The following is a 21323-nucleotide window of genomic DNA, read 5'->3' on the forward strand; positions in this document are numbered from 1 at the left end:
CAAGGATGATTATTAGGGGTAATGATAGAAATGCTGTGCATTAAACCAGAAAATTGTTACACGTATGTTAGAGTTAGCCACTGATGTAGAGAAAAGTGCAAACGTATACAAGGAAGGCATTATAGAGACTCGTGTTATAAGGAGAAATGCCCTTAATTAAGATTGTTTATTTTGCAAATGCAACAGAGTGAGATAGTTATTATGTAGTTGCAGAGGGTAATGTTGTACCGTAACTGTATAATGGGCAACTGATGGTTAAAGCATAGTTTATACTGTTTATGCTTAACTATGCAGTTGGATTATTGTATCAGTCAGAGTTGTGGCCCATGTGGACATGCTTTTGTGGCCTTGAACTCAGACCCGGTGATCATTAGAAGCTGTACAACACCAGGTTACCATGCAGGGTGGCACTTGTTGCTGTTGTGCAGCCGTGGTAATAAAGAGGAAGCATGAGCAGGTGGTGCAAAGCTGGTGTGGTGGCACCTAGTGCCTTGTGAGACTCTCAGAAGTCTGTGTGAAGAGGTTGGAATCAGCTGAATTGGGTAAGCTATGAAAGAATTCCCAGAAGCTTCCTGTCCAAAAGATCGAGTACTTTGATATTGGGACCATAGTAGCTGTAGTACCTCCAGCCATGTACTGCTGTGTTGCTGAATGAGATCTAGTGCCCTCCACCACAAAGACTATGAGTGTAAAACACTATGTAACGTGTTGAGTGCCTTTTAAGGCATGAGAGGACTAACAAATATTAAGAGACTGTGGACCTTAATTACTAAGACTGTGTAAAAGTTAAAGTAAACAGCCTTACAATGCGAAAGATTTATCATAGTTGCTTTGCTGAATGATATAACTGTCAAATGTTAAGACTGTCTGGTCTACATTTAGACCACCTTTTTGTTGACCTTGTTTACACCAAAAATTGCACCCAAATTTTTGTGCAATGTGCATCAATTTGGCACAATTTTTGGTGCAATTTGGCCATGCTTTTTTAAGGGGGTAATAAGAGGCTGATGTGCCTTCTAGGCTGTGTTATAGTGGTGATGATGGGATAGCCTGACTCCCATGAAGGGCAATATATGACTTTTTCCTCTTTGGTGGAACTAAGTCTAGAACCTGCTAGAGTCTCCTTAGGGCTTGCTGAAGGTAATGGTACACTGGGCCTCACAGATGATGATTTATTACAGAAACGTGTACCCCAGATTCATACACTTACAATTTTAATCCCCTCCAATCCACTGACATCTTACAACATTCCTAATTAAAGGCTGCACAGCTCAGATGTCGGAAGACGTCTGGCAGGGTATTTTTACTGTATGTTACTGGTCGCTCTGTTGTCAGTGGCCTCTACGGCATGTCACATACTGCAGTACTGACTGTGGCCAGCAGATGGAACCATTGTAAAATGTCGGAAAGAGAAAGCGCCCTAGGAAACCCTGAATTAAAATTGGATTGCAAAGGGTTAAATGTGTTTATATTTAAGAAATTATGGCTGAAATGGGAATACCAATCTGTATGTTGTGACCAAAAGTGATTGTGTTAAGAGAAACACCCATACCCATAAAAAGGATCCATTTTTTGAAAGACATGGAATGTGTGAATTGATTGCAATTACACAACTGCTAAGACAATTGCAAATACAATGGCACTGAACATATTTGTTAGGCTGTGTTCACATTTGCTTTGGGCATTCTGTTTTTCTGTTCCGTCATAGGAACAGAAAAATGAAACACCAGCCTTAGACTGATCTACCACATGACGGATATCAATGGCATCTAATAGACCCTGTGGACCGTCAAGTTTCCACAGTCCTATCCAGGGCAGGACTGTACTACCAGGGACTATACTCCAGGCCTGCAGAGCCACTAGTCTCCTTAGACCCCTAACAGGGATTTTCTCTAATCCCATCCCAGCCCCACCTGCAGCCTCGCCAGGGTTTGCGCATGGTACCACTCTCCTCAAACACTGGTTCCCATACCTGACTATTTCCACTGACTCAGTGGACTACTCAAAGCTATTCATGCAGGCTGATCACGTAACAGTCACCTTCCAGAATGTGACAAAACACCTTCCATACAGTACCAGAATATTAGTCCCTGGACCACTACTAGTTATTAGCAGTTCAACGTTCACTCTGTGAACCATGCTTCAGGGCCCTGCTTGTGTGTAATGTGTAGAATGTCTCTGTTATTTTGTTGTGCATAACAACTCCAGTTTACCCCATTATTGAGTTAATAACAGTTTATTTTTCTTCATTAATAATGTCCATTGTCATCCCATGTATTATTAATACCCCGCTTCTAATACACAGAGTCTACAACTCCAATACCTACATCAACGACCACAACCACCAGCCCCCCTACTACCAGTATGACGACAACATCACCAACTGTCACAAGTACACAGACTCCAAGTAAGTAACATATGACAAACCTTTATATGTGAGACAAAGTTTTTCTTAAAGAAGAAAGGGTAATTTAAAGCAATCTGAAAAAAAAAAAGTTAAATCAGAATGTAAGGGGTGAGATGGCTATCTAATGAAGAGTGAGTGGCGCTGCTGCTCTGGATGAAGCCACTTTCCTTTTGCTGGCACGAATACAACACTCCAAAACCATGCCTCCTAGACAACATGGCCACAGCGCTACTTGCGAAGCCTTGCCCTATTGGTGATGTGACTGCACATTACCATGGATGTCACACAAGTAGGAAGAGCCAGTACAAAGCAGAAAGCAGGTGTCATGTTGTGTAGTTTAACACACAGCATATGCCGAGTGGTATGGCATATGGCTTAATTCCATGCTAGGGATGAGTACAGAAAAAGGACTTGTTGTGTCAGCTGTTGCAGCAAGGAAAAGTGCAAATGTTAGAACTAGATCAGAGTTGGACTATCTCTTTGATCTGAGAAGGTTACCTGCCTGAAACATTGAGTTAGGCAGCTCATAGCCTCTCCTGCTAGAAGTGTAGGTAATGTCCGCAGCCTGATTAAACGGCTCAGAAGGAATGTGGGTTAATCCCGACATCATTCTGGGGCTGCCATATTGTGGTGAACGACCAAAGCGCATATTCCCTAGAAGGCTACCAACCCATTTAATACGAAGTGTAGTGAGATATCAGTTTTCCACTCAGTCTGAGATGATCTCTTGTGTTCTTTTAAATGGTTGCTGGTCTTTCATCTGAGGGATATTTTTTGTAGGTCCTATTTAAGGCCACAGCAAATGGAATCTGATCGTTAAAGTATAATGTCTTTCACTCTCTGTATATAGGGGAGGAAAATGAAAAAAACGCCTAATCTCAGTTTGAAAAAAATCAACTAGAGCTCATATATTTACTAGGTCAAAAAAATCTATTGACCATTTTCTCAACTTGAGCTTCTATGTTGATTCTCCTGCTGAGGTAGTTGTTGTTTTTGGGTCTGTGACCCTAAAGACACCAAACCATTCGTGGTCAGGGCCAGCCTACTATTTGCTGATAAACAGCTATTTGGGTTCTTATGTTTGTGAAATAAAAGTTGTGTTCTGAGGGAACTTTGCAGTGATTTTTTTTCCAGCATAAAGGATCTCTCTGCCGCTGTGAGATATCGTACTGTACATACTTTAACTTGATAACTCAACACGCAGCCAAGATTTATTTATTTTTTTAAAATTACAACATTCTATTGCGGGTTTTCTTCAGCTGTTCTCAGAAAACCGTATTTTTATGGTGGCCACTCTAAGTACTGAACGCTTGTTTTATCGAAATGAATGAGACAAGCCTGAAGAACTCAGAATTGCCATTACAAAAATCATGCTCAGAAATGAACATTCAAAATGCTGCATCGCTTGCACATCCACCACTGCCCCTTTTGGCAGCTGATTGCGGACGGTCCTGAGCAGCGGGCCCCCACTGAACAGATATTGATGGCCTAACCTGAGAATAGGCTATCAGTTTTTAAAAGCTGGATAACCCCTTTAACACAGACTTTTTACAAATCCAAATACACCAAAGAGTTACCAAATGTTTGCTGAATGCATATTTTTTTTCTTTTATTTAGCACCTCCCATTTGTGATCCTATGTGCTCGTGGTCAGAATGGTTTAATGTGACTATTCCCAAATATGAACCAAATGGAGGAGATTTTGAGACCTATGATAACATCGAGAAAGCTGGAAAGAAAGTGTGCGAAGACAATAAGAAACCAGAGAACATTTCCTGCAGAGCAGCAGATAAGCCACACATTCCACTGGACCAGCTGGATCAGATGGTGACGTGTGATGTCTCCATGGGGCTCATCTGTAACAACGATGATCTTATAGGGTACATGCCTGTGTGCTACGACTATGAGATCAGTGTACTCTGCTGCCGTCCTTTACCTCCTCACTGCTATTCTACAACGTTTCCGACAACAACAACTACAACAGCAACAACAACTACAACTCAAACTACAACTGAGACACCTACAACCTCCGGTAAGGGAAGGGTTTATTTATAATATTCAATATCCTCTACGAAAATAATAAGCTTCTAAAATACTAATAACTTTTCCTCATCAATAGGTTCTGCAACAAAGAAGTTTATAATGTTGTAAATTTCACACATTGTGGAAGATTTATTAATATTTGCATTTCATGCATCAGCCTTAAGCAAAAGTCTGGTGGAGTAAATTGAACCAAATGTATTAAAAGGCACATACATCTGAATAAATTTGGAATACCATGGGCCGTCTTAAAGACAGAATGTTAAATTGGTTTTCCCACTACCTTAAAATTGCCTCAGAGCCACTCTGTACTTACTGGTTGTTTCTGACCAGGATCTACAACTGCTGCAGCCAATCAGTGGCCACAGCATTGGGCTTCTATAGACAGTAATTGGCTGCAGCAGTCACATGTCCTGGTCAGAAGCAACCAATAAGTACAGAGTGGCACTGAGGCAATTTGTAGGTAGTCAGAAAACCCCTTTAAATTTACATTTACTTTTTTCACTAATGTACAAAGGTGTTTATTAGTGTGAAAAGTCAGAAGCTTTAGCACAAAATGCAGGGCACTAAAAGTTACAACTTTTTTACATCACAGAATTGGCGCCAAATTTATTGATAAATCCTTTACATTGTGACGGTATAATTTGAAACAGATATTATAAATAGGAGCTGTCCATGAAGTAAAACATAACTATTGTGGATATTCAGGGATAATGATAGGGTATAGGTGGCATCATTGCAAAAATCAAAATGGGGCTCCCTTACCACTGCTGGGATATGTCACCAGTACAACCATGGAAGGTGGCGGTGACATTGTTTACAATAAGGGCCAAAAGGCAGATATATATTAGCTATTCTCTAGCAGATACTTGCATGTAATGTGTAGAATGTTTCTGATATTCTGTTCTGCATAACAATTCCAGTTTACCCCAATATTAAGTTAAGCACAGTTAATTTTTCTTCATTAATACTGTCCATTGTCACTCCACCTATTATTAATACCCCACTTCTAATACACAGAGTCTACAACTCCAATACCTACATCAACGACCACAACTACTAGCCCTAGTACTACTAGTATGACAACAACGTCAACAACTGTCACAAGCACACGGCCTCCAAGTAAGTAACACTTCCTGTTCTGCATGAAGCCAATCAGACCACGGACACATCATTCCAAAACTATGCTCCCATAACAACATGACCATGGTGCCTCTCGAAGAGCTTTACCCCATTGATGATGTGTACTTATTACCAAGGATGTCACAGACGTAGGAGGAGCCAGTGCAAAGCAGGAAGCAGATGCCATCTTGTATAGTTCAGAGCAGCATACGTCTTATGGGCAGCACATCCTCATGTTAGGAGCGAATGCCAGGAAATTTTGTGCCAATTTCTACAGTAGGTGGAAGGTCTAAGAGATATCAGGGCACAGTGACCACAAGTGCCAGTAGCCAGCAGCTTGTGCTTGGAGATGACAGTAGTCACCACAGTTGCGGTGGCCAGAGGATGACTACAAAACACTGTGCAGCCCATCCAAAGCACAGAGTGGAAGGAGAGGGTATCTCCCTATTTGCCATGACAAGATGACCAGGCCATGTACCTGATCCAGCTGATAGCTGGAAGCTGAGACTGTTGAGAGAATGCTGGGTTCAAGAGAAAAGACAGAATTAGGAAGAGTATCACTGGGTCAACAGGAGTCAACATGCTGGCCTTTGCATCGGCCACTATAGTCATGGACCTGTGGTATTGGTGATTGCCCAGTGTGAGTGGACACTACTGTAGGAGGGGAGACCCCAAACTAAACTATGTAAGGAGGATGAAAAGTGTGCTAAGTGTAGTTAGGTAAAATGTCATGTTTGCTAGGATCTATTTAGGAGCACTGCATAAAATATTAACAGATATTAGAAAAATGTTATAAATCCAGTGTTTATTGGAGTAACAGCCAGTAACAAGGATGATTATTAAGATAGAGAACAGAAAAAAATGGTACTCCTGCGCTACTTTATATAAAACAAAGACCGATTCTTTTGAAAGATTACAACGGTCAGTATCAGTTAATAGTCAAAGAAACATTTATTATTACAATCTAAGGTCACAGCCTCATATAAAAATAAGTAGATACTTGCGGGACAAATATGCGACGCGTTTCGACGTGCTAGACGTCTTTCTCAAGCATACGTAAGACCAACAGAGCCAGGTATATATAGCACAATAAATCATTAACAATTACATACCCTTCCCTGAAAGGTCACCGGAGTTGTGCATGGTTCCGGTGTATAGCGCCATCTTGGGCCATGAGTGATGACGTTATCTCCTAATATTCTATGGAGCTCCTCTGAGTCGACTTTAAGAGCCGACGTACGGGGCTTCATCACATGACTCGTATTGTAGAGCTGCGCTGTATAAGAGACACGCAGCGCTGCGTTCCACACAGGGTCCAGGGGCGGCATCACAAAGCCGTGCTGCGTGACATATAACAGAGCTGCGCTGTGTAAAAGACACGGAGCGCTGCGTTCCACACAGGGTCCGCTGCGTGCCTCTTATGCAGTGCAGCTCTGTCATGTGTCATGCAGTACGGCTTTGTGATGCCGCCCCTGGACCCTGTGTGGAACGCAGCGCTGCGTGTCTCTTATACAGCGCAGCTCTACAATACGAGTCATGTGATGAAGCCCCGTACGTCGGCTCTTAAAGTCGACTCAGAGGAGCTCCATAGAATATTAGGAGATAACGTCATCACTCATGGCCCAAGATGGCGCTATACACCGGTACCGTGCACAACTCCGGTGACCTTTCAGGGAAGGGTATGTAATTGTTAATGATTTATTGTGCTATATATACCTGGCTCTGTTGGTCTTATGTATGCTTGAGAAAGACGTCTAGCACATCGAAACGCGTCGCATATTTGTCCCGCAAGTATCTACTTATTTTTATATGAGGCTGTGACCTTAGATTGTAATAATAAATGTTTCTTTGACTATTAACTGATACTGACCGTTGTAATCTTTCAAAAGAATCGGTCTTTGTTTTATATAAAGTAGCGCAGGAGTACCATTTTTTTCTGTTCTCTATCTTTGTATGATCTGACCTCTTATGAGGCATGGATTTTTTTTTTTGGGTGACATCTGCAGCTCTCCAGTAAAATTTAATTCAGTGGATTTCTTGTTAAAGAAAAATGCTATATGCCTACTTGGACACTGGGTGCTGACATGTCTGGCACCAGGTGTGTTGATACAATATACTATCGATTATCTGGAAAAGTGTTTGGCGCTCTCCCTGACTCCCTTTTCTCTGTTATTTTAAGGATGATTATTAGGGGTAATGATAGAAATGCTGTGCATTTAACCAGAAAATTCTTACACGTATGTTAGAGTTAGCCACTGATGTAGAGAAAAGTGCAAACTTATACAAGGAAGGCATTATAGAGACTTGTGTTATAAGGAGAAATGCCCTTAATTAAGATTGTTTATTTTGCAAATGCAACAGAGTGATATAGTTATTATGTAGTTGCAGAGGGTAATGTTGTACCGTAACTGTATAATGGGCAACTGATGGTTAAAGCATAGTTTATACTGTTTATGCTTAACTATGCAGTTGGATTATTGTATCAGTCAGTGTTGTGGCCCATGTGGACGTGTTTTTGTGGTCTTGAACTCAGACCCGGAGATCATTGGAAGTTGTACAACACCAGGTTACTATGCAGGGTGTCACTTGTGTGTCTATGGATGAATCAGAAGGACATGTTGGACCTCACAAGGTGTTGCTGAGTAAGGTAAAAACTGCAGGGTGTGGCACGCAGGTTGTTGCTTTTGTGCAGCCGTGGTAATAAAGAGGAAGCATGAGCAGGTGGTGCAAAGCTGGTGTGATCGCACCTAGAACCTCAGAAGTCTGTGTGAAGAGGTTGGAATCAGCTGAATTGGGTGAGCTATGAAAGAATTCCCAGAAGCATCCTGTCCAAAAGATTGGGTACTTTGATATTGGGACCATAGTAGCTGTAGTACCTCCAGCCATGTACTGCTGTGTTGCTAAATGAGATCTAGTGCCCTCCACCACAAAGACTGTGACTGTAAAACACTATGTAACGTGTTGAGTGTCTTTTAAGGCATGAGAGGACTAACAAATATTAAGAGACTGTGGACCTTAATTACTAAGACTGTGTAAAAGTTAAAGTAAACAGCCTTACAATGCGAAAGATTTATCATAGCTGCTTTGCTGAATGATATATCTGTCAAATGTTAGGGCTATCTGGTCTACATTTAGACCACCTTTTTGTTGACCTAGTTTTCACCAAAAATTGCAGCAAAATTTTTGTGCAATTTGCACCAATTTTGCACAATTTATGGTGCAATTTAGGCCATGGCTTTTATAAGGGGGTAATAAGAGGCTGATGTGCCTTCTAGGCTGTGTTACAGTGGTGATGATGGGATAACCTGACTCCCATGAGGGGCAATATATGACTTTTTCCTCTTTGAGGGGACTAAGTCTAGACACCTGCTGGAGTCTCTTTATGGTTTGCTGAAGGTAATGGTACACTGGGCCCCACAGATGATGATTTGTTACAGAAGCTTCTACCCCAGATTCATACACACAATTTTAACCCCCTCCAAGCCACTGTCTGACATCTTACAACATTCTTATTGAAGGCTGTACAGCTCTGATGTCGGAAGACGTCTGGCAGGGCATTCTTACTGTATAATACTGGCCGCTCTGTTGTCAGTGGCCTCTCCGGCATGTCACATACTGCAGTACTGACTTTTTTCCAGCAGATGGCACCATTGTAAAATGTCAGAAAGAGAAAGCTCCCTAGGTAACCCTGAATCAAAGTTGGATTGCAAAGGGTTAAATGTATTTATATTTGAGAAATTATGGCTGAAATGGGAATACCAATCTGTATGTTGTGACCAAAAGTGGTTGTGTTAACAGAAACAGCCAAGCTGGCTGTTCTACACTGTTTCCATAAGTCCTATAGAAGTGAATGGGGGTTATGGAAACAGTGTCCCACAGTGGACAACGTTGTTCTTGTAACCCCCAAATTGCGGAAACAGCGTAGCACCTTGTTCTATGCTGTATCTGTAGCTCCCTACATACTTTATCTACAGGAGTTTTGGAAACAGTACTGAACGGCCAGCTCAGCTATCTCCATTGTTTCAGTAAAACTGGCCACCTCTGACTGAACCATACAGATAGGTATTCCCATGACTGAGATGGAAAAAAAATCTTTGACTATTTGATTTAATCTTCTGTATATATATTAATCTCCATATTGATAGGTTTTCATGTTTCTTGTCTAAAAACCTCCCAGAAAGTGCCTGATAACATGATAACATTTTATTTATTTTTCAAATGCAAGGACAGCAAAGAATTACCAAATGTTTGCTGAATACATGCATTTTTTCTTTTGCTTTAGCATCTACTGAATGTGAACAAGTGTGCTCGTGGTCTCCATGGTTTGATGTGGATTATCCCACTTATGAAAATGGAGGAGATTTTGAGACTTATGTGAATATCAGAAAGAAAGGATTTGAAGTGTGTGAAAAGCCAGAAAACATTTCCTGCAGAGCAGAGAAATACCCAGATTTTTCACTGGATCAGGTGGGACAGAAAGTGACGTGTGATGTCTCCATTGGGCTCATCTGTGAAAATAAAAATCAGCCTAGATTTAATCCTGTGTGCTACAACTATCAAATCAGTGTCCTCTGCTGCCATCCTGACTGCCCAACTACAACCGCTCCAACTACTACAAGTACAACAACTCCAACCACAACAGAGTCCACAACAACAACCACACCAACAACCACCACCACAACAGAGACCACAACACCACCAACAACAACAACAACAACCATAACAACGACCACTATTTTTATTGAACCTACAACTACTACACCAACAACCACCACCACTACTTCACCAACAACTTCAGGTGAGTATTATGATCACATATTCATTGGGGTTTGATTTAAAAGATTTAAGAATCTACATTCACACTTAAGATAGGACAAAAACAAAGATAATAAAGGCCAATTCATAAAAAGGATCAATTTTTTGAAAGACATGGAATGTGTGAATTAATTGCAATTACACAACTTCTAAGACAACTGCAAATACAATGACACTGAATTTATTTGTTAGGCTGTTTTCACATTTGCTTTGGGCATTCTGTTTTTCTGTTCAGTCATAGGAACAGAAAAATTAAAGGCCAGCCTTAGACTGATATACCACATGATGGACATCAATGGCACCTAATGGACCCCATGGACCGTCAAGTTTCCACAGTCCTATCCAGGGCAGGACTGTACTACCAGGGACTATACTCCAGGCCTGCAGAGCCACTAGTCTTTTCTGAAGCTTTCTGTTTAGTCCCCTAACAGGGATTTTCTCTAATCCCATCCCAGCCCCACCTGCAGCCTCGCCAGGGTTTGCGCATGGTACCACTCTCCTCAAACACTGGTTCCCATACCTGACTATTTCCACTGACTCAGTGGACTACTCAAAGCTATTCATGCAGGCTGATAACATAACAGTCACAATCCAGAATGTGACAAAACACCTTCCATACAGTACCAGAATATTAGTCCCTGGACCCCTACTAGTTATTAGCAGTTCAACGTTCACTCTGTGAACCATACTTCAGGGCCCTGCTTGTGTGTAATATGTAGAATGTCTCTGTTATTCTGTTCTGTTTACCCCAATATTGAGTTACGCACAGTTTATTTTTCTTCATTAATAATGTCCATTGTCACCCCACCTATTATTAATACCCCGCTTCTAATACACAGAGTCTACAACTCCAATACCTACATCAACTACCACAACCACCAGCCCCCCTACTACCAGTATGACGACAACGTCACCAACTGTCACAAGCACACAGACTCCAAGTAAGTAACACTTCACAAAACTTCATATTTGAGACAAAGTTTTTCTTAAAGAAGAAAGAGTAATTTAAAGCAATCTGAAAAAAAGAATTAAATCAGAATGTAAGGGGTGAAATGGCTATCTAATGAAGAGTGAATGGCGCTGCTGCTCTGGACGCAGCCACTTTCCTTTTGATGGCACGAATACAACACTCCTAAACCATGCCTCCTAGACAACATGGCCACAGCGCTACTTGCGAAGTCCATTGGTGATGTGACTGCACATTACCATGGATGTCACAGAAGTAGGAAGAGCCAGTACAAAGCAGAAAGCAGGTGTCATGCTGCATAGTTTAGCACACAGCATATGCCGAGTGGTATGGCATATGGCTTAATCCCATGCTAGGGATGAGTACAGAAAAAAGACTTGTTGTGTCAGCTGTTACAGCAAGGAAAAGCTCCAAGAGATATCAGAGCCCTGTGACCACCCTAGCTAAAAGCCAACTCCCTGCAAAGGTGGCGGAATTGCGCTTTTATTTTCATTTCACTCCACTTTTTTTTTACATTTTTCAGTACATTATGTGGTACAGTACATAATAACATTGAAAAATACAACTCATTTCCTGCTAGGAGAACTTGACTATTTGTTTTTAGACTGCTCCCTCAGTTACTAACAGTCCACCATCAGGGCTGCTGGTGTTTTCATCTTACCTGCACTCATCAGTCGCTTTGCTACCAGTCCACCATGGGGGTTAGTAGTAGATTTAAACAGCACATTTTCTTTGCTAATTTGATATGCCTTCCATCATAGTGTGCCAAATTTTCTCTTTTTCCAACAAAACTCCCAAAAAACAACTGACTTCAGAGGAAACTTTAGCAGTAGAAACGCGTTGAGCCATTTTTTTCTTTTCGGGCTGAAAAGTCCAAATGCTAGAACTAGATCAGAGTTGGACTATCTCTTTGATCTGAGTAGGTTACCTGCCTGAAAAATTGAGGTGGGCAGCTCATAGCCTCTCCTGCTAGAAGTGCAAGTAATGACTGCAGCCTGATTATACGGCTCAGAAGGAATGTGGGTTAATCCCGACATCATTCTGGAACTGCCATATTGTGGTGAACGATCAAAGCGCATATTCCCTAGAAGGCTACCAACCCATTTAATACGAAGTATAGTGAGATATCAGTTTTCCACTCAGTCTGAGATGATCTTTTGGGTTCTTTTAAATGGTTGCTGGTCTTTCATCTCAGGGATATTTTTTGTAGGTCCTATTTAAGGTCACAGCAAATGGAATTTGATCGTTAAAGTATAATGTCTTTCACTCTCTTTATGTAGGGGAGGAAAATGGAAAAAAAGCCTAATCTCAGTTTGGAAAAAATCAACTAGAGCTCCTATATTTACTAGGTCAAAAAAATATATTGACCATTTTCTCAACTTGAGCTTCTATGTTGATTCTCCTGCTGAGGTAGTTGTTGTTTTTGGGTCTGTGACCCTAAAGATACCAAGCCATTCGTGGTCAGGGCCAACCTACTATTTGCTGATAAACAGCTATTTGGGTTCTTATGTTTGTGAAATAAAAGTTGTGTTCTGAGGGAACTTTGCAGTGATTTTTTTCCAGAATAAAGGTTCTCTCTGTCGCGGTGAGATATAGTACTGTACATACTTTAACTTGATAACTCAACACGCAGCCAAGATTTAATTTTTTTTTTAAATTACAACATTTTATTGTGGGTTTTCTCCAGCTGTTCTCAGAGCACTGTATTTTTATAGTGGCCACTCTGAGTACTGCATGCTTGTTTTATCGAAATGAATGAGACAAGCCTGAAGAACTCAGAATTGCCATTACAAAAATCATGCTCAGAAATGAACATTCAAAATGCTGCATCGCTTGCACATCCGCCACTGCCCCTTTAAGCAGATGATTGGGGAGGGTCCTGAGCAGCGGGCCCCCACTGATCAGATATTGATGGCCTATCCTGAGAATAGGCTATCAGTTTTTAAAGGCTGGATAACCCCTTTAACACAGACTTTTTACAAGTCCAAATACACCAAAGAGTTACCAAATGTTTGCTGAATGCATATTTTTTTTCTATTATTTAGCACCTCTCATTTGTGATCCTATGTGCTCGTGGTCAGAATGGTTTAATGTGACTATTCCCAAATATGAACCAAATGGAGGAGATTTTGAGACCTATGATAATATCGAGAAAGCTGGAAAGAAAGTATGCGAGGACAATAAGAGACCAGAGAACATTTCCTGCAGAGCAGCAGATAAGCCACACATTCCACTGGACCAGCTGGATCAGATGGTGACATGTGATGTCTCCATGGGGCTCATCTGTAACAACGATGATCTTATAGGGTACATGCCTGTGTGCTACGACTATGAGATCAGTGTACTCTGCTGCCGTCCTTTACCTCCTGAGTGCTATTCTACAACGTTTCCGACAACAACAACTACAACAGCAACAACAACTACAACTCAAACTACAACTGAGACACCTACAACCTCCGGTAAAGGAAGGGTTTGTTTATAATATTCAATATCCTCTACGAAAATAATAAGCTTCTAAAATACTAATAACTTTTCCTCATCAATAGGTTCTGCAACAAAGAAGTTTATAATGTTGTCAATTTCACACATTGTGGAAGATTTATTAATATTTGCATTTCATGCATCAGCCTTAAACAAAAGTCTGGTGGAGTAAATGGAACCAAATGTATTAAAAAGCACATACCTCTGTACTTACTGGATGCTTCTGACCAGGATCTACAACTGCTGCAGCCAATCATTGGTCACAGCATTGGGCTTCTATAGACAGTAATTGGCTGCAGCAGTCACATGCCCTGGTCAGAAACAACCAATAAGTACAGAGTGGCACTGAGGCAATTTGTAGGTAGTCAGAAAAGCCCTTTAAATTTACATTTACTTTTTTCACTAATGTACAAAAGTGTTTATTAGTGTGAAAAGTCAGAAGCTTTAGCACAAAATGCGGGGCACTAAAAGTTACAACTTTTTTACATCACAGAAATGGCGCCAAATTTATTGATAAATCCCTTACATTGTGACAGTATAATTTGAAACAGATATTATAAATAGGAGCTGTCCATGAAGTAAAACATAACTATTGTGGATATTCAGGGATAATGGTAGGGTATAGGTGGCATCTTACAAAAATCAAAATAGGGGTCCCTTACCACTGCTGGGATATGTCACCAGTACAGCCATGGACGGTGGCGGTGGGAATTAGGACTTCTTTCTCTTGTGGACATTGTTTACAATAAGGGCCAAAAGGCAGATATATATTAGCTATTCTATAGCAGATATTTGCATATAATGTGTAGAATGTTTCTGATATTCTATTCTGCATAACAATTCCAGTTTACCCCTATATTGAGTTAAGCACAGTTAATTTTTCTTCATTAATACTGTCCATTGTCACCCACGTATTATTAATACCCCGCTTCTAATACACAGAGTCTACAACTCCAATACCTACATCAACGACCACAACTACTAGCCCTACTACTACTAGTATGACAACAACGTCAACAACTGTCACAAGCACACGGCCTCCAAGTAAGTAACACTTCCTGCTCTGCACAAAGCCAATCAGACCACGGACACATCAGACCAAAACTATGCTCCCATAACAACATGACCATGGTGCCTCTCGAAGAGCTTTACCCCATTGATGATGTGTCTACTTATTACCAAGGATGTCACAGACGTAGGAGGAGCCAGGGCAAAGCAGGAAGCAGATGCCATCTTGTATAGTTCAGAGCAGCATACGTCTTATGGGCAGCACATCCTCATGTTACGAGCGAATGCAAGGACATTTTGTGCCAATTTCTATAGCAAGTGGAAGGTCTAAGAGATATGAGGGCACAGTGACCACCAGTGCAAGTAGCCAGCAGTCTGTGCTTGGAGATGAGAGTAGTCACCACAGTTGCGGTGGCCAGAGGATGACTACAAAACACTGTGCAGCCCATCCAAAGCACAGAGTGGAAGGAGAGGGTATCTCCCTATTTGCCATGACAAGATGACCAGGCCATGTACCTGATCCAGCTGATAGCTGGAAGTTGAGACTGTTGAGAGAATGCTGGTTTCAAGAGAAAAGACAGAGTTAGGAAGAGTATCACTGGGTCAACAGGAGTCAACATGCTGGCCTTTGCATCGGCCACTATAGTCATGGACCTGTGGTATTGGTGAATGCCCAGTGTGAGTGGACACTACTGTAGGAGGGGAGACCCCAAACTAAACTATGTAAGGAGGATGAAAAGTGTGCCAAGTGTAGTTAGGTAAAATGTCATGTTTGTTAGGATCTATTTAGGAGCACTGCATAAAATATTAACAGATATTAGAAAAATTTTATAAATCCAGTGTTTATTGGAGTAACAGCCAATAACAAGGATGATTATTAAGGGTAATAATAGAACTGCTGTGCATTTAACCAGAAAATTGTTACACGTATGTTAGAGTTAGCCACTGATGTGGAGAAAAGTGCAAACGTATACAAGGAAGGCATTATAGAGACTCATGTTATAAGGAGAAATGCCCTTAATTAAGATTGTTTATTTTGCAAATGCAACAGAGTGAGATAGTTATTATGTAGCTGCAGAGGGTAATGTTGTACCGTAACTGTATAATGGGCAACTGATGGTTAAAGCATAGTTTATACTGTTTATGCTTAACTATGCAGTTGGATTCTTGTATCAGTCAGTGTTGTGGCCCATGTGGACGTGTTTTTGTGGTCTTGAACTCAGACCCGGTGATCATTAGAAGCTGTACAACACCAGGTTACCATGCAGGGTGCCACTTGTGTGTCTATGGATGAATCAGAAGGACATGTTGGACCTCACAAGGTGTTGCTGAGTAAGGTAAAAACTGCAGGGTGTGGCATGTCTATTGTTACTGTTGTGCAGCCATGGTAATAAAAAGGAAGCATGAGCAGGTGGTGCAAAGCTGGTGTGGTCGCACCTAGTGCCTTGTGAGACTTTCAGAAATCTGTGTGAAGAGGTTGGAATCATCTGAATTGGGTGAGCTATGAAAGAATTCCCAGAAGCATCCTGTCCAAAAGATTGGGTACTTTGATATTGGGACCATAGTAGCTGTAGTACCTCCAGCCATGTACTGTTGTGTTGCTGAATGAGATCTAGTACCCTCCACCACAAAGACTGTGAGTGTATAACACTATGTAACGTGTTGAGTGTCTTTTAAGGCATGAGAGGACTAATAAATATTAAGAGACTGTGGACCTTAATTACTAAGACTGTGTAAAAGTTAAAGTAAACAGCCTTACAATGCGAAAGATTTATCATAGTTGCTTTGCAGAATGATATAACTGTCAAATGTTAAGACTGTCTGGTCTACATTTAGACCACCTTTTTGTTGACCTAGTTTTCACCAAAAATTGCAACAAAATTTTAGTGCAATTTGCATCAATTTGGCACAATTTATGGTGCAACTTGGCCATGTTTTTTTAAGGGGGTAATAAGAGGCTGATGTGCCTTCTACGCTGTGTTATAGTGGTGATGATGGGATAACCTGACTCCCATGAGGGGCAATATATGACTTTTTCCTCTTTGAGGGGACTAAGTCTAGACACCTGCTGGAGTCTCTTTATGTTTTGCTGAAGGTAATGGTACACTGGGCCTCACAGATGATGATTTGTTACAGAAGCTTCTACCCCAGATTCATACACTTACAATTTTAACCCCCTCCAATCCACTGTCTGACATCTTACAACATTCTTATTGAAGGCTGTACTGCACGATGTTGGAAGATGTCTGGCAGGGTATTCTTACTGTATAATACTGGCTGCTCTGTTGTCAGTGGCCTCTCCGGCATGTCACATACTACAGTACTTGCTTGAAAAAGGCTTGGTATAAGCCGAAACGCGTCGCAGCAACACCACAAATTGTTTTATACAATAAATTGACCTACAGAAATACGCCTTCTCTGTTGGATTTTCTGCCTTTCTGGATATGAGGGGTGCCAGGAGTCCAGGCACCCCCTAACAAGTAAGACCTTTACATGTATTAACCCCTTGAGTGGCACGCCCGGAAATTTTCGGGGACAAGCTCCACTGCTCATAGCAAGATAGCCCGGAAGATTTCCGGGCTATGTATCACTATGGGAGCTGCAGAGCACAATGCCACAAGCTGTGACAGTGTGCTCTGCCTGCACAGACCCACAGAGAACAAAGCAAGGGCTATGACAGAAGCAGAAGATATTGCCGATATGCCGGCAACCTCCGCTTCTAATGTCCTGCTTTGTTTACAGGTTGCTATAGAGACCATCGGCTTGTCAGAAGCAAGCCGATGGTCTCTGTCGCAGGGAGAGCTGGTTGTTAGCTGTCAGAGGACAGCTAGGTACCTGCTCTTACAGCAGAGATCAGAGAAAACCTCCGATCTCTGCTGTGTTAACCCTTTACATGCTGCAGTCTATGTGACTGCAGCATGTAAAGGGCTGTCACCATCGGACCCCCCCCCTTCCCCCCATAATGTGATCAGGGAGTCCTGATGGGTCTCTGTGGAAGTCCACTAAAGGGACGAAAATAAAAAAAAATTAAAAAAATAAGTAAAAAAAAAAAAGTTAAAAATTATTTTAAAAATAAAATAAATAAAATTAAAAACACTTGTCTCCCTTTACTTTGTGAAAAATTAAAAATAAAATTACACATGTGGTATCCCTGCGTTATAATGACCCAGAGAAGGAAGTTTGTACATTATTTAACCCTTAATGAAACGGTCCCTTTTTTTCTTCTTTCCCCATTTCTTTTTTTCCTCCCCCCGTTTAAAAAATCATGACTCCTTTATTTTTCCATCGACGTACTTGAGCAAGGGCTCATTTTTTGCGGGATGTCCTGTAGTTAACGTTGGTACCATTTTGGAATACATACGACTTTATGATCGCTTTTTATTGCATTTTTTCTGGGAGACAGGGTGATTGAAAGTGCATTTCTGGCGTTCTTTTTTTTTTTTGGATTACGTTCAGCGTGGGGATTAAATAATGCACTATTTTGATAGATCAGACATTTACGGACGCGGCGATACCAAATATGTATTTTTCTTTTATGATTTAGATTTTTTTATTATAGATATGGCAAAAGGAGGATGATTTAACTTGTATTACTTTTTTTTCCTAATCTCCCTACAAATTTTTTCACAAAAGTTATGCAATACATTATATATACTCAAAAATGATGCCATCAAAAAGTACAACTTCTCCAGCAAAAAACAAGCCCTCACATGGCCATGTCAATGGAAAAATGAAAAAGTTATGGCTCTTGGAACGCGACTGCAAAATTAGTTGAAATTAAATGATTGGCCCATTTAAAAAACCTGCCCTGATGGGCACGACAGGGTCGTAGGAAACCCGCCACTCAAGGGGTTAACACAGTACAACGGAGCGCTAAAGTGTGTTTTTTCCTTATTCTGATTGCATACTACAGTACTGGCTCTAGCCAGCAGATGGCGCCATGGTAAAATATCGGAAAGAGAAAGCCCCCTAGGAAACCCTGAATTAAAATTGGATTGCAAAGGGTTAAATGTATTTATATTTGAGAAATTATGGCTGAAATGGGAATACCAATCTGTATGTTGTGACCAAAAGTGGTTGTGTTAACAGAAACACCCAAGCTGGCTGTTCTACGCTGTTTCCATAAGTCCTATAGAAGTGAATGGGGGTTATGGAAACAGTGTATCTCAGTAAGCAACGTTGTTCTTGTAACTCCCAAATTGCGGAAACAGCGTAGCACCTTGTTCTATGCTGTTTCTGTAGCTCCCTACATACTTTATCTACGGGAGCTTTGGAAACAGTATTGAACGGCCAGCTCGGCTATCTCTGTTGTTTCAGTAAAACTGGCCACCTCTGACTGAACCATACAGATAGGTATTCCCATAACTTAGATGGCAAAAAAAATCTTTGACTATTTGATTTAATCTTCTGTATATATATTAATCTCCATATTGATAGGTTTTCAATTGATAGGTTTTCATGTTTTTTGTCTAAAAACCTCCCAGAAAGTGCCTGATAACATGATAATATTTTATTTATTTTTCAAATGCAAGGACAGCAAAGAATTACCAAATGTTTGCTGAATACATGCATTTTTTCTTTTGCTTTAGCATCTACTGAATGTGAACAAGTGTGCTCGTGGTCTCCATGGTTTGATGTGGATTATTGTGAATTCACAGAATATGTGATATAGCTCTACTGAAAACCCCCACCTGACTCACGAAACACCACTGTGCGACCAGAAAATTGGTCATTGGCGCACAGTGTCAGGAACATGAATAGTGGGCCCATTTTTTTTTTAATCAACTGTGAATATTGTGGTTTAAATGGACATGTTTGAACAGCTTTATGACCAACTAACACCAGAAAAAAGAATGTACTGCTGTTTTCAACAAAATGGAGCAATATGCTAAACCTCACATAACTCACTAGCACAGGTTCATGAACTGTTTACGGAAGAGGTAACTGTGAGCAAAAGTTAAGATTACCATGTTCCTTAGACTTGTCCCAGTGTGATTTTTATCTGTGGGGCAATTTAAAGCAGAAGTTCTATGCCAATAATCCGCATAGCCTGGATGAACTCAAGGAAAAATTTGCAAACTCTACCTGCAGTATTATGGTTGAAGAGCTGCAGGCAGTATCAGCCAGCATGTTGCGATGTGGCCATAGGTGCATAGTGGTGAACACTTCGAGTATCTATTTGAACATAGGTAAATCAATAAAGCTTTGGAAAAAACAATGCACTTGCTTGTTCTTCTTATTGCAGTCTTGTTGGAAGCAGGGTACTTTTCCGTGCTCCACCCTGTAGGTGGATAATGACTGCATGGGTCTGGAGCTTCTCTTAAGGTATCTTTTACATGGGACGAATATTGATCAATATCACTCGAAAGAGCAAATTCCAGTGCTAGTTGTTCAGTGTAAACATGGCCATTGATAGGAGGAAGAGCAATAAGTCACTAATCCTTTCATTTTAACTTACCAAAAGAATAGTCACTGGTTGATCAAAAGTTATCTGGTGCAAAGAAACAGTTGTTTGTATCTGAACCACTTGCTAATGAATTGTCAATGGAGGGTGTCTCAGCAAAGAGCTAAGGGACAATTCATTCTGGGTAAAAGCAAACAAAAGACTGTCATTCATGCACTTCAACGTATTTTCTGAATGATTATCTGAATGATAGTTGCTGAGTGTAAAAGTACCTTTAGAAACTATATAGTAAAAGAGAGAACAACAATGTTTTTTTGCATTGATTTTGCAAATGCCAAATATCAATATTCTTTTTGCATTAACACATCAAACAATTGCTGACGTTTTCCAGAAATTATCTACTGTCTACATTCAGCAATCTGTCTGTTATAAAGTTTTGTATAAGAACTCCCGTCAGGCTACTTATTACTAATCGATAACTTACTTCTAAACACATAGAGCCTACAACTCCGACATCCACATCAACAACTACAACTACTACCCCCAAGACTACCAGTGTGATGGTAACTTCACCACCAACAGAGTTAACTACCACAGAGTATACAACAGAGACTTCAGAAACAACTCCACGTAAGTAATACTTGACAGATCTTTTTGTTCAAGACTAAGTTTTCTATAAAGAAGAAAGGGTACATAAAACTAGTCTGGAAAAAAAGATTAAATTAGCTCAAAAGTAGGTCAGGATGGGTGTCGTGTCTCCTTAAAGACAATACCTAAAAAGTGTGTGGAGATACGTAGGGGGTGGGTGGGTAGGGGGATGGCATAATCTCTTTTCAAGTAGAGCACCCAAAAGGGGTGTGGGGACTTGTAAGGTTTCTTCATGCACTTGGGGGGGGGGGGGGGACCAATTGCTCATGGATGGAAAATTGCAGCATGCTCCATCTTCCTGCGGTTCATGCACAGACGGCTTCTATTGAAGTCAGTAGAAGCGTCCAGCCCATGGCCTGTCCGCCATTAACATTGCGGATGGGCTGCAGATTCCTCTGGAAAAGTAGGAGTTTAAAAAAAATCTGTACTGCG

The 21323-nt window shown here is 40.9% G+C and overlaps 1 protein-coding gene across 1 annotated transcript in view; it reads left to right on the forward strand.

Moving 5' to 3' along the window:
- Window positions 1–21323, forward strand: part of LOC136581729 (mucin-2-like) — a 103095-nt gene that overhangs the window by 66452 nt on the left and 15320 nt on the right. The window contains 6 exon segments of the mRNA XM_066582353.1: window positions 2306–2407; window positions 4025–4438; window positions 9851–10366; window positions 11223–11324; window positions 13396–13809; window positions 14774–14853. Coding sequence (XP_066438450.1) covers window positions 2306–2407; window positions 4025–4438; window positions 9851–10366; window positions 11223–11324; window positions 13396–13809; window positions 14774–14853 — 1628 coding nt within the window.

Source organism: Eleutherodactylus coqui, chromosome 11, assembly GCF_035609145.1.
Source record: "Eleutherodactylus coqui strain aEleCoq1 chromosome 11, aEleCoq1.hap1, whole genome shotgun sequence".
NCBI lineage: Eukaryota > Metazoa > Chordata > Amphibia > Anura > Eleutherodactylidae > Eleutherodactylus > Eleutherodactylus coqui.